At 37.5% G+C, this 13,553-nt stretch overlaps 1 protein-coding gene across 4 annotated transcripts in view; it reads right to left on the reverse strand.

The window, feature by feature from the left end:
* Positions 1-10,079: 10,079 nt before the first annotated feature.
* Positions 10,080-13,553, reverse strand: part of LOC115420946 (BTB/POZ domain-containing protein 10-like) — a 37,374-nt gene continuing 33,900 nt past the window's right edge. For 2 of the 4 annotated variants that reach the window (XM_030136582.1, XM_030136583.1), the window contains exon 8: positions 10,080-11,246. In XM_030136582.1, the coding sequence (XP_029992442.1) occupies positions 10,723-11,246 (524 nt within the window). In that variant the 3' untranslated portion in view covers positions 10,080-10,722. The remainder of the gene's footprint in view (positions 11,247-13,553) is intronic. The other 2 variants (XM_030136584.1, XM_030136585.1) reach the window with 2 other exon arrangements.

The following is a 13,553-nucleotide window of genomic DNA, read 5'->3' on the forward strand; positions in this document are numbered from 1 at the left end:
TTACTGCAGATCATCTGTACTTTATATGGGAACGCATCTGTGTTCTCCCGTACCTATGTTCCCCGATATCTATGTTCCCCGGTTCCTATGTTCCCCAGAACTATGTTCCCTGTTACCTATGTTCCCCAGAACTATGTTCCCTGTTACCTATGTTCCCCAGAACTATGTTCCCTGTTACCTATGTTCCCTGCTACCTATGTTCCCTGCTACCTATGTTCCCCAGAACTATGTTCCCTGTTACCTATATTCCCTAGAACTATGTTCCCTGCTACCTATGTTCCCCAGAACTATGTTCCCTGTTTCCTATATTCCCTAGAACAATGTTCCCTGCTACCTATGTTCCCCAGAACTATGTTCCCTGCTACCTATGTTCCCTGTTACCTATGTTCCCTGATATCTGTGTTCTCCAGTAGCTATGTTCCCCGATATCTATGTTCCCTGTTACCTATGTTCCCTGATATCTGTGTTCTCCAGTGCCTATGTTCCCCGGTTCCTATATTCCCTGGTGCCTATGCTCTCTGTTACCTATGTTCCCCAGAGCCTATGTTCCCCGGTATTTATGTTCCCCAGTGCTATGGTTCCTGATACTTATGTTCCCTGGTACCTATGGTCCCCAGTACTATGTTCCCTGATACTTATAGTATCAGGGAACTACTGAATTATTGATCGTTTATTTTCCATTATCGACCATAATCACAACATTCAGACAGATGTAACAGAGGGTGGGACTACAGGGGGTATGCAGGGGCAGCTGCCCCCCCACTGCAGACCCCTACCCCCTTCAGACTTCTATGTTCTTAACCCTCCCACAGTCGGGTGAACTGTGCACGTACTGTGTGCGGCGTGGCTCTGTGTGCACTGTCGGCAGGTGTTTGAACTTTCACAGTCCAGTGTCGTATCAGCTCAGGTTCACATTTAAAACAGGTCCATGTGAAAACTTCCCACTGAACAGTCTAATGTCAGACACTGAGCACATGTACGCGGTCGTAAAAGTTTAGCTTTGTGCAGACGTGTCCGGCAGACGTCTGCTTTGGGCCTCCACCGAATCCACCTCTAGTACACACGGACGTCCACAGAGACAAGTGCTCTTTAAAAACAGGCTTTAAAAATTCTAATTAAATTCTATTTTCATCATTGAGCTGTTTTTTCACCCACATTTGACCTAATTATTGATATCAATGAATCAATTTAATTAAAGAAAATGTTTATTTTAACCCTTTAAATGCCAGGTTTTTGTCATGATGTGACCATGTTGTTGAAGAAAAAATGTATTATTTTCAATACTCTACCTCTAAAGTAAACTTTATAATGTTGAATTATTCCAGCCTGTTTAATGTCACTGATTAGCAGCAACACTGATTTTTATGCATCATTATTTTTTATCTCAGATGTGCTCTTCATAAGGTAGCTTTAAAAAATAGATCATATATTGATTTAAAAGGGTTTCAGTGGCACAGTGACGTAACATTTCTTTAAACACAGTGTATTTTTGGATGTACTTACCAAAATTCATGGCATATGTATATGTCAGAAAAAGAAAAAAGCAGCTAAAAAAGCCTCCTCATGTCCACGTCCACTCAGGACAATCACCCACAGCTGTTGTGGAACCACAGGTGTATCCACTCACAGACGATGAACAGAACCTGAAGGAAGAGCAAGACACAAAACAGCCCCTAAGGGTAAAAAAAAAAAAAAAAAAAAAGTAAAAATAAATAAATAAATAAAAATAAGTAAGTAAATAAATAAACCTTGTCATGGTTGTTAGTGAAAATGAGAATGAGTTCTCCTGATTACATAAAAGTTAAAATAAAAATGAATAAAATAAACCCATCACTACATGCACAAGCATAAAAAACAACAAAAACCTTACTACTACTTGTAATAATAAAACAGTAAATGCACCATAAATAATTCACAAAGTTAACAAAAGCATAAGTTTTACGTGAACTGGAAAATTTTTAGTTTGGTTTTAATACTTTTTAAAAGAGCTGCACACAGTTTATGCAAATTAAATCCTAAATTCATCTAAGTCTTACATTCTAGACCTTTAATAAGTTAGACTTCATTAAAATATCAATAAAAAACACAGAGTTCATCCACATTTTTAAAGTTCAAATTCAAGCACTTTTCAAGCACTTTTAAGGGTCATTTTCACATTTTTCCAGCACGGCCCCTTATCACCGGGGTAAAATACATACAGATCTACAGGAATAAGTATACTAATGATAATTTTTGTCACTTTCTATCACAATGATGTCCATTGTATTACACTATAAACATCTACAATTATGTTTCATAACAGCAAAACATTTAGAAACAAGAAAAGCACTCGGAGCGTAAACCTCCGCCAAGACAGAGCTGTCGCCACCCCCACCCCCCCGATCACCACCAAAATTTAATCATTCCTTCCTTGTGCCAGTATCAATATTTCCTGAAAATTTCATGAAAATCCTTCCAAAACTTTTTGAGATATCTTGCAAACAAACTAACAAACAAACACACATGCACGCACACAAAGTAGTGATCACAAAACCTCCTGGTGTTTTATCCAGAAAAAGGGAAACCACTGGACGTTCTTCAGACACACACAGACCAAGACAAAGATTTAGATCAAAATGTACCTGGAGTCCACCTGAGAACACCTGGGAATTTTCTTTTTTGACATAGTTTGATTTTTCTACATGTATCACCTCTGTAAGTAGCTTTGGTTTGAGTTAATATTAACCCTTTCATGCACAGTGGACAGTTACTCTACAGCTTTAATCTTATATATTCATGGGTTTTGTTGTTTTAGTTCCATATCAACCAACACAGTGGACACTTATGCACCATCTCATAAACTGCAATTCATACCATTAATGTAACTTTGCTGTTGTTGGTTGGTTCTTGAGTGGAAATCAATTAATATTTATTTTTTGCATATTATCTCCATGAAGTGAGTAATAACTAGTTTTAGAATATGTTAAAATGTGAGAAAACATCAGATTAGCTTCATTAAACATGGTTTCATTTCACTGTTTTCATATCACTTTATGATATTGGGTTTTAAATACATGTTTCTTTGCTTTGAGAATAAAATGCATGGTGTAGCTGAGTGGACATTTTTGTAACTCCATGAAAAACAGGTTGATTTAAAAAAAAAAAAAAAAAAAAAATTTTCAATCACATTGGTTTTTTTTCATGCCTAAAGAGGAATAAAAACACTCGGGAAAAAAAGTCTTGATTAAGGTTCTAATAATTCATGCATGAAAGGGTTAAATCACATCTCAGAGCTAGAATTGCAAGCACTTCAACTAAAATGCAAGCACTTTCCAGACCTTGAAAACACAATATTAACCCTTTCATGCACGAATTATAAGAACCTTAATCAAAATTTTTTCCTGTGTTTTTATTCCTCTTTAGGCATGAAAAAACAATATGATAGAAAATTTTCTTCTGAAAAATAAATAAAAATAAAATAAAAATAATTTACATTTAAAAAAAAAAAAAAAAATACATAAAAAAGTAATAATAACAAAAAAAAAAAAAAAAATCTTATGAACCTATTTTTCATGAAGTTGCAAAAATATCCACTCAGCTGGACACCACACGTTTAATTTTTGACGCACAGAAACATGTATTCACTGATAAATCGTGTGAAAACTGTGGGGAAGGCTTGTGATTCTGGGGGTTTATCCTCAGGAGAGATCTACATAATGTTACCAATTCATGTCAGAAAAGACATGTAGTGTCTTAAAACTTTAATAAAGATATGTGAAGAGAACAGCTGTAGAACAGCTGTCCACTGGAGTGACCAGTATGCATGAAAGGGTTAAAGAATATTCAAGCATTTTCAAGGATTTCAAGCACTGTTTGAACCCTGATAATAGCAATAAACTAGCATTTTAGCTTTTGATTGCAAATTTGAGTTTTTTATATATATATGCGTGTGTGTGTGTGTGTGTGTGTGCAAAACTATGTACGGCAAGTTTGCTAAATCTAAGTTTAATTAGCTCACTATTGAGATGATTACATTTATGTTAATCGAAACCTTATTGATTTATTTTGGGTTTTGATATTCAACAGTGCTTGCTTATAAGCCTGATTATTTTTCTAATTTGTCTGTCTTTTTTTTTTTGACACTTGACAGCTTTGTTCATTATTTTTCCAGTTGTATACAGACACAACTTACACTGGGTTACAAAAAAATGTTTTTTGCAAGTTGTCTAGGTTTTTTCAACTGAATTAGGACCATTTTGCACCGCTAAATCCAAAAATGACATCTGTTTTTCTCAATCAGGTCAGGCTTTTTTGCTAATTTGATTTTGAAAATTTTGATCTTCTCACAAAATTGATTACATTTTTGTAAACTTTATCTTGGTCACCAAGTTTAATACCAAAATAAGATTGGTAAGCACACTTTATGAAACTTGTGACTTGATTCCTGTTAGGTACAATGGTGTATTCAGCGCAGATGTAGCAGAATACGTCAGGCTTATTTTTGCAAGATTTTCAAGTCGAAGCCATTTCATTCACCTGTAATATTAAAAAAAAAACATTAATCATAAATTGGCAAAAGTAAAATCTTCAGAACTCGTTTATTGCAAGAAATATGAAAGAATTTTGTATCATATGATATGAAAATGCCCATAAATGTAAGCAAAAATGTTAAAAAACCAATATGTAGCATAGTTCAGAAAGTTGACCTGATTGAGCAAAATTAATGTGATTTTTGGATCCAGCACACCAAAATTATCCTAAATCAGCTCAAAAAACTTAAACAATAAATTTGTTGGTGACCAGTGTAATCTTACTAGAATTTAGTGCTATTTTTATGTAAAAGCGCAGATTTTTTTTTCATTGTATTTAACCCTTAGAAATAGTCTGAAACTCAACATTTCAACCTTAGTGTGTTATTGCAGGACCTAACAACACTTTATTACTTTTGTCGAATTTTTAATTATGTAAAAAAATCAAGGTCAGTGAAGTTACCATATTTGGTTCCTTACCCATAAGTGAAAAAAAATCCAAAAAACCAAGAAGTAAATATAAAAACTACAAAAAAAAACATGTAAGGCGAAAGGAACTTGTACTTTCGAACTGTTACTGTCATTAGTTGCTTTTCCATCGGACATCTGCGCAGAACTTTACCGATATTTAATAAATGTCGAAAAAACAGAAATGCGTAATGTCGGTTTTTCCATTAAATCACAAATGCAATGATTTATTTATTGTAAGATGACACGAGAAGTCATTCCATAAACATGGTGACGAGTGTAAATATGGTGCTGATTTACAGATATATTCATTATTATATTTTACCCTTCCATATCGTACTAAATTATAAAATTCTTCAGTTTCCTGGTGCGTCCACACATACCACGCAATGTTTCTTTCAAAACTTTTTCTTTGCTTGTTGTAACATCTGTCAATATCCGTTTTTTTTTTATTCATGTGACTCTAGATGCGTAAAAAAGTGTTTCCATTGCAGTTTTGCGTGATATACCAATTGCGCTACGCCCCAAAAACCACCTCTTCCCAGCGCAAAAATTTTTAATCGGAAAATGAGTTTTGGCAAAATTGTCATTTTTCTATTAGGAAACTTTTTATGCACAAGTTATATTCACGCAATTTGAGGATCAATGGAAAAGTGACTAGTCTTTTAACGTATGTGGAAGTGACCGAAAATAGTCACTTGCCCTATAAAGGGTTAAAGTCTTGTGACAGTTACCGGCTTTATCTTCTTATAATTCACACAAGATCCTGAGCTGGTTCTTCCCAAATCAGATGACCTTAATCTTTTCCTTCAAAGCTCTTCTGTAACAGATACTCGATTACTGCATCAGGAAGTACGAAACAATGCACTGACACGTTGTTGTGAATAGTCTTTATTAAAAAAACATTGTGTTCAACATCATTGTGACATCCTGTGTGCTCACAGCAGTGCAGTGTTTCAGTCTCCGAGCAGGAGTGGAGTAAACAGTACAAAGTGAACCAAGACTTCCAACAGGAACCCAATCGGATCCAAAAACAATCAAACAAAAGAAACCTTAAAGTGTGTCATTTTAAATAAAGTTTTCTTTCGTGCTTCACCTAAACATGGACCATCTGTGGAGAGGCACTGAAAACCACGTTCCATGTGAGGTACTTGATCCCAGCAGCAAAAAAACACACACACACACACACCACGAGCATCACGTCATCCTCCGTTCTGGCTTTGGCTAATAAATGAAACAAAAAAAGTGGGAGGGGCCAATGGGGAGGGGGCAGGGCCTTCTGATGTGCTTCATCTGAACGCTGTGTCTGCTGTCGTCTGACGCTGCAGCAGAGGGACACAAACTAAAAGTCGTGAGGTTTTTGTGAGGAGTTTTTTCTTTTACTTTTACTGGAAGTTTATCATGTCGACTCATCGCCAAATGTTTCTGTTCCGTTAGTACACAGGTGTCAAACATGCGGCCCGGGGGCCAAATCTGGCCCACCAAAGGTTCCATTCTGAAAGTGCAAAAATGAACCTGAACAGTCCAGGTTGTCCAAATCCTTTCGTTTCAGGTTCCACATACAGACCAATGTGATCTCCAGTAAAAACAACAACCCAATAAACCCATAAAAACGACAAATTTTCTTTGTAAAAAATTATGTGGAAAAAATTTTAGTGAAAAAAAAAAAAAAGATTACACTTTGAAAATATGTACATTTATAAAACAATTTTTTCACAATAAAATGCAAATAAATACATAAATAAAAACAAAGATGAACAACCCAAGATGTGCAATTTGAACAACATTCTGCCTGTTACTAAATGTTTGGTGCATTTATGGATCCACTGTCATCTGTAGTTGTGTTAATAAGAAGATGGAATATTGTAGAAATTGTTCAAATTTCAGTTCCAAACTCCAACATTTGAACAATATTCTGCCTGTTACCAAATGTTTATGGAACACTGTGTGTAAATGTACATGTATACATAATAAGTCGAGGCATAATATTGTTAAAATTGCTCTAATTTTTCAAATGAAATTTCTGTCTTTTCAGGTTATTCACATCTTTTTTGTAAAATGTAAATATTTTCATAATTTAATTGGGTTTTTTAGTACTAAAACAAAAAGAAAAACTTGGATTTGTCATTATTTACAGGTTATTAAGTCATTATTTTACTGGTCTGGCCCACTTGAGATCAAATTGGGCTAAATATGGCCCCTGAACCAAAATGAGTTTGACAGCCCTGCGTTAGAACAACAAATATACTTTTAACTGGGTTCCTACGGGGTTCTAAAAGACCTTTTGAAGAGTTTAATCCCATTTCACAGCCATACTGGCAACAATTCATGACTCCAAGAATTTAGGAAAATGTATTTATTTACTCCAACGCCTTAATTCCCACCATTATGAGTCATTTCTCACTGGGGGCCAAGTTAGCGATAATTGGTTTCTAATCTATATAATAAAAGCCAAGTGGCCTCTGTGTGCGTATGTGAGTGTCTTGGGATTCACACAAAATCCGTACAGAGTTAACTTGGCACACTTATGTATTTTTGGTCGAGGAACAGACTAGCGAAAACGGCAAGTTGATAGGACCAAAGTTTTGGGAGATATTCATAATTTTGGAATACAATAGCTTTACAGTCACGTTGCTATGGCCAGAAGGCTTTGGCGGTGACTGCTGGACAAATGCGGTACAGCATGTATGAATACACAACAACATAAAAACTACCACATCTAGAACCTGTGGATCCCCACGGGTCAGTGCACTAGTTTCAGTTTAAAATATCAGGTTGGAACAGGTGGAACTGAGTCGACTAATGTTACTTTCTTTGCAGTTTGGACATTTAACAGACACATTTAAACACAATACAGCCAACAAGTTTATGGCAACAGAACTTAAGACCTACTATATCAAATTTAGAACCTTTTAAAGTCTTTTTTAAGGTGTTAAATGTAGATTTGTAAATTCAAAACTTTTAAGACTTTTCAAGACCCCACGGGAGCCCTGATACAGTCATAATATGTTCGTTTCTGTTTTTTATCTTTATTTTTATGCTGTTTTTCAATAAAATAGTCAGTGTTGTTTTAACTGAGAAAAGAAAAAAAAAAGATTGCCTATTGTTCAGTTTTTTTATATTCGGTGTTAGCCATATTAATTGCTATAATGTATGTTGTATATCATGTTACTATCGCTTCAAATTCCAAATTATACATCCATGTAATGTTGTCGATGTATATTGACATATGAAGCCTTTACTTTTTATGTTCGATTTTTCAACAAAATATATTTATTTTTACCAATACCTTTATTGTTTTCTTCAAACTCTTAGGTTATGTTCAGATCGCAGGCAAATGTGGCCCAAATCTGATATTTTTTGCCCATATGTGACCTGTATCCGATCTGTTAAAGACAGTTTGAACAGCATAAATCTGACCCAGGCCACTTTCATATGTGGTCTTAAACCCGATACGTATCTGATATTTTGCAATGCGACTTCAGTTTGAACGGCCAGGTCGCATTTATACGACCTTTATGTCATTGAAATGCGACAAACGTCACAATTCTGCGTCCCAGGAGTGTTAGTTATGTAAACACAGTGCGTTTCTGCGTGGTCACGTATTACATCAGGACCTCTTTTGCGCATGTGGGTCACTTCAGGGTCGCATTCAGTTTATTCTCAAAATTGACGGAAGTTGCATTTAATGTATAATATGAACGAACACACACAAAAATCGGATTTCACCAAAAAATCCGAACTGTGCATTAAGACCTGCTGTCTGAACGTAGCCTATGATGAGCAAAAGATGAACACTAGCACCTGGTGAATCAGTCATAGACATATTATTATGACTGTATATACCGACAGCTAAAGGTATATTAGTCGTACAACGTAATAAAAACATTTGGTGGTACGTTAACATGATAAATCTCCCGTAAAGGTAAGAGAAAAATGCTCACGAAAACCCACGACTCTTAGTTTGTGCCCAACAGAGATGCAACAAAAGGCAAAGTGGTGTTCTTCCGCTCAGGATGTGGGTTGGTGGGGGGGGGCAATATGGCAGCGTTCACACTGAAAGCAACAAGACGATACAAGTGCTTGGATTGGTTGCTGTGTGCTGATTGGCTGTGCTTCTGTGATGTCACTATAAGCCGTTTCTGCCACAGTCGGACCAGAGCGGCCGTTTGAACCGTCTTTACTGCGTCGACGCCAACGCCTGCTGCTAACACCGGACTGGAGTTAACCCCGTGTGGAGGACTGTCACGAATTCACCTCAGTATTCCACTGGTTTTGTAATTACACCACTCTTTTTAAATGTACATATCGTTAGCCTCGTAGTATAATTGCTATAAAAGTCATGTTTTTGTCCAAATTGTGATATCTGCGTGACTTTACTCTAACACTGTTGATTCATTTTACACAGATATCACAATTTGGCTAAAAATATGACTTTTATGGGAATTATACTACGAGGCTAACGATATGTTACCTGTTTGCCTCTGATCTCTAATGTTTATGGATCAATCTCAAAGCCCTGTTTTTGACACTGTGTTACTAATTTCATGGCATTCAACTGATTCCTGGATCATTTTGGTTTGAATTGTTGACGTGGAATAACTGATCCACAGCAGCATCAGTGAAATAATCCACAAACCTGAGACTCGAAAATATGTGACTATTATGACAATTATACCTATAGTCACTAATTTGCATTATAGGTATTATCCTGCCTCCCTGAAGGGGAGGCAAGGGGTATTGTTTTTGTTTTTGTTAACTATTGGTTGAATTCATACCCAACTGGGAAACTTTTTATGAATTTTTAAAATAATCCCACCCCCATTTACTTATAATGAGCAAATTTTCAAATGTCTGTAGCAGCAAAACTACTGACTGAATTCACGCCAAATTGGGTTTACAAATTGCCAGTGACCATGAATAGATGGGGTTACATTTTGGGAAAAATAGTTCAAAGTTCAAATTTTTTATTAATTTTTTAAATGTTTTTTTTTCCCTCCGATTTACTTATAATGGGCAAAATCTCAAATGTCTAAAAAAACATCAATTTTATTTCAATTTACTTCAAGCTTGGCACATATATAGAGGCTACTGATATAGTGACATCAGCACACGCATAGACATGATGACATCAGCTGGATCGATGCCAAAATAAGCTACAATACGTACGAGAGGCGGGGTTTGTTGTGTGTGGAACCACATGTTGTATTTGTTATATATTCAAAATTAACTCCCTTTCATTTAGGATCTGTGTCACAGAAACAACACAAATATATTTTTTTCTATTATTGTAAATAAACTTCTGCTGGTTCTGAGTTGGACCACAGAACCTCATCGTCCCATCACTGGACTGTAGGAACCAGTGGTGACGTTACATAGAAGCACATGAACGCTGGCTGTGGTTTCCAACCCAGATAACTGGTACTGGTTTGACTCATTTCTTCCGTTTATGTGAATGCGGTTCAAATAAGATGACATGATCCCATTAATCTCATGTCAGGGCTGAACGTTTCTTTACATATCCACTATCGTTCCCAGTAACTCCAGATGTTGCTGTGATTGTGATTCTGTATGGGGTTTTGGGAGGTTTTCAGTTTGATCCATGTCTGATCCAGCACTAAGACTCTGTAGATCTGGGTTTAACTCCACATGAACGCCTGTCCAGATCTAGCAGCAGGTTGGCGTCGGTGGACTGGGTTTCTGTGGAGGCCTTTGTTGCTGACAGAGTGAAAGCAGGGGGTGGGTCTCATGCGGAGGGGGACGGTGGGTCTGGGTCTGGCTCGTAGTGGTATGTGGCCTGAGTGTGGCTGCTGTGCTGCTGCTGCTGGTTGGTGTTGTTGTTATTGTGGGCCAGACTGTGCGCCACCGCCGCCTGGTTCTGGTCCTGAACCTGCTGCAGAACTGCGGCGTCGTGTCCCTGCTGAACCGGTCCCTCGTAGACCTGCGCTACCTGGGCCGGGCCCGTGTGCTCGGGCCCCGGCGGCGTGGGGTGGTGGGGGTCGTTGAAGCCCGGTTGGGGCAGGGTGTCCAGCTCGTCCACCTGCGGCCCCGGCGGGTGCATGACCACCAGCTGGTCCTGGGGAATGTCCGCGGCGGCCGCTGCCAGGTTGGTGGTGGACTTGGACTTGACGCACTGGAAGTCGACGTGGCGGCTCTTTCCCTCCTCCTTCTCCCAGGACATTCTGATGAAGGGCCGCTGGACGTAGTTGTAGATGACCTCAGGACGCCCGCCAGGACGCCGCTTCACCTTCTCCTTGTAGGTGGGGTAACCTGAACAGACGGACACGGAGAAACTGGAGTCAAAGACACACAGAGGTGGGTAGAAGTCCAAACCTTTCAACCACATGATATGGTTTAATTATTGTTAGAGCTGGGTTTGACTTTTTCTTGCCTGTTTACATGACCATAAAAATCCGCTAACTGGGAGTAATCAGATTACTGTAATAATCAGATCTGTGCTCGGTATCCCGTCCAGCAAGGGCCTTACTAAGCATCAAGTGTGCCTTTTTGGCACACTTGTGGAATAATGTCAAAAAACAATTTCATACCGTTTGTTTTTAATTCTTTTACACTTTTTTTCTATGTCATCAACTTGAGCTGTAAATAAAAATACCAAATACTCAATAATTGTCACATTTTTTAACCCTTTAAATGCCGTGTTTGTAATGTAAACAAACCATTTTTTTGGATGCAAAAAAAAAAAAAATCAATATACTACATAAAAAGTGGATCACATATTATTTGATTTTTTCATCCTGGCATATGTCAATGCTTAACAGCAACATCGGTTAATTTGCATTATTATTTTTGGCGCTAGGTCAATGTTCAAAAATACTAGCATCTGTCACCAAGTGTGCGTAAAATGCACACCTATAAATCAAACTATTAAATATTATATATTGATTTATTTTTCTGCTCTAATTTGATTTTATTTTTGTAAATCAAGGTCAGCCCTAATCATACATATCAAATGGAAGAAAGAGTGCATTTTAGGCACACTTGGGAGACAGATGCTAGTCTTGTAATTTTCTTTTGTTTACAATGTGCACATTTTGAATTGCAGAATTTTAAAGATCATGCAAAAATGAACAACTTTTGAATTCTAACCTTATTTAAATTGTGAAAAATAATATGAAGTTTTTTAAAACGAAGTGCAAAGTGTGCGTAAAAGGCGCACCCAGATACCGGACGGTTAAAGATTATAATGTAAATTGTGTCTCTTTTCACATGTTTAAGGGCCCCCATTTATAAGCTGAGGACTGCTTCTGGGGTGTCCTATTACAAAATGTATCTTGTAAATGAATTGTCGATTTTAACGGTTGTAATAATTTTGTAATAAACTGACTGATTGATGGATAGACGCTCCAGTCCAAACCAGGGTTATGTATGTATGTAGTGATAGTGAACTCAAACTTCCTGTTACTGTCTTACGCTCATGTTTGACGACGTGACTTACATTTACTTTGATTTTAATTGTGTTTACACATGCGCAGACATAAAAAACCTCAAGACCTTGAGTTTATGTACTTTTATACTTGCGTGCCTACTTTTTTGTTTGAGATTGTACCTCTATATTTCAGGGAGTACTCCACTGTAAAAAGTTTGAGAATCACTGCCTTAAATAATCAGATAACTCTACAAATCAGCTAATAATGTAAACAGGATCATTGACTGACACCTTCATTTCCACACAAACCGTCCTGTTCTGCTTTAGTTCTTTTCACAGCAGTTTGCCTGTGGGTATTTTGGTGACGTAGCGTTAACACAGATCCCCAGAAACACTACATTAAACAGTCAATAACCACAATTATTAGATCTTGATACGAGCGGATTTACTGCGTTGGCGTAAAGATTTGGAACTGACGACATTCTTTCAAACTCAGTGGAATATTCTAAGCGCTTCAGTCAGAGCCTGAAAACTACTGAGTATTTTTAGACGCGAGCTACGACGTTCAGTTAACATTTAATAAAGAACACAAGGAACAAAGCAGCGTGTTATTTGTGTTGTGGAACATTTTGCCTCAGGTTCAGACTTTCACAGAGTGTGGACGAGTAATGACGCCAAATCATATTTAAAGGTTTCCCCAACATAAAGGGCCAGTATTTTTCCTGCCGCTGTGTCTCCACTCAGCTCTGTTGTTGTTTTTCACTTTAGATTTCAGAGCTCGGACGGAGTTCACGCGTCGTCACAGCTCAACGACTCGAACGAGTTGTCAAAAAAACGACACGCTGGACTTGATTTTGTGAGATGGGCTCTGTGGGAAACACTGCATCAGAGACAGACTGAATCTATCAGCAGTCATTCAGCAGAGTTGGTCCTTTCTCCAGGGTTCCTACAGGTATGTAATGTGTTGCTGTCACAGTAGCTTTTTGCTTAGAACTCACTAAACTCCAGTAGATAGGTTTCTGTACATGTCAAAGTTGCGTGCTTTCTGTTAAAACTGCAACAAACCATTCTGTCCTTAATTTCTTGAGATTCTGGTTACTTGGATCTTAACCCTAAGGGGTCCACGGTCACAGCCCCGTGACTGAATCACATGCCATTTTCAAGACATCGTAGTGTCAGAAGTCAGTCAC

This window comes from Sphaeramia orbicularis, chromosome 6 (assembly GCF_902148855.1).
Source record: "Sphaeramia orbicularis chromosome 6, fSphaOr1.1, whole genome shotgun sequence".
Classification (NCBI taxonomy): domain Eukaryota; kingdom Metazoa; phylum Chordata; class Actinopteri; order Kurtiformes; family Apogonidae; genus Sphaeramia; species Sphaeramia orbicularis.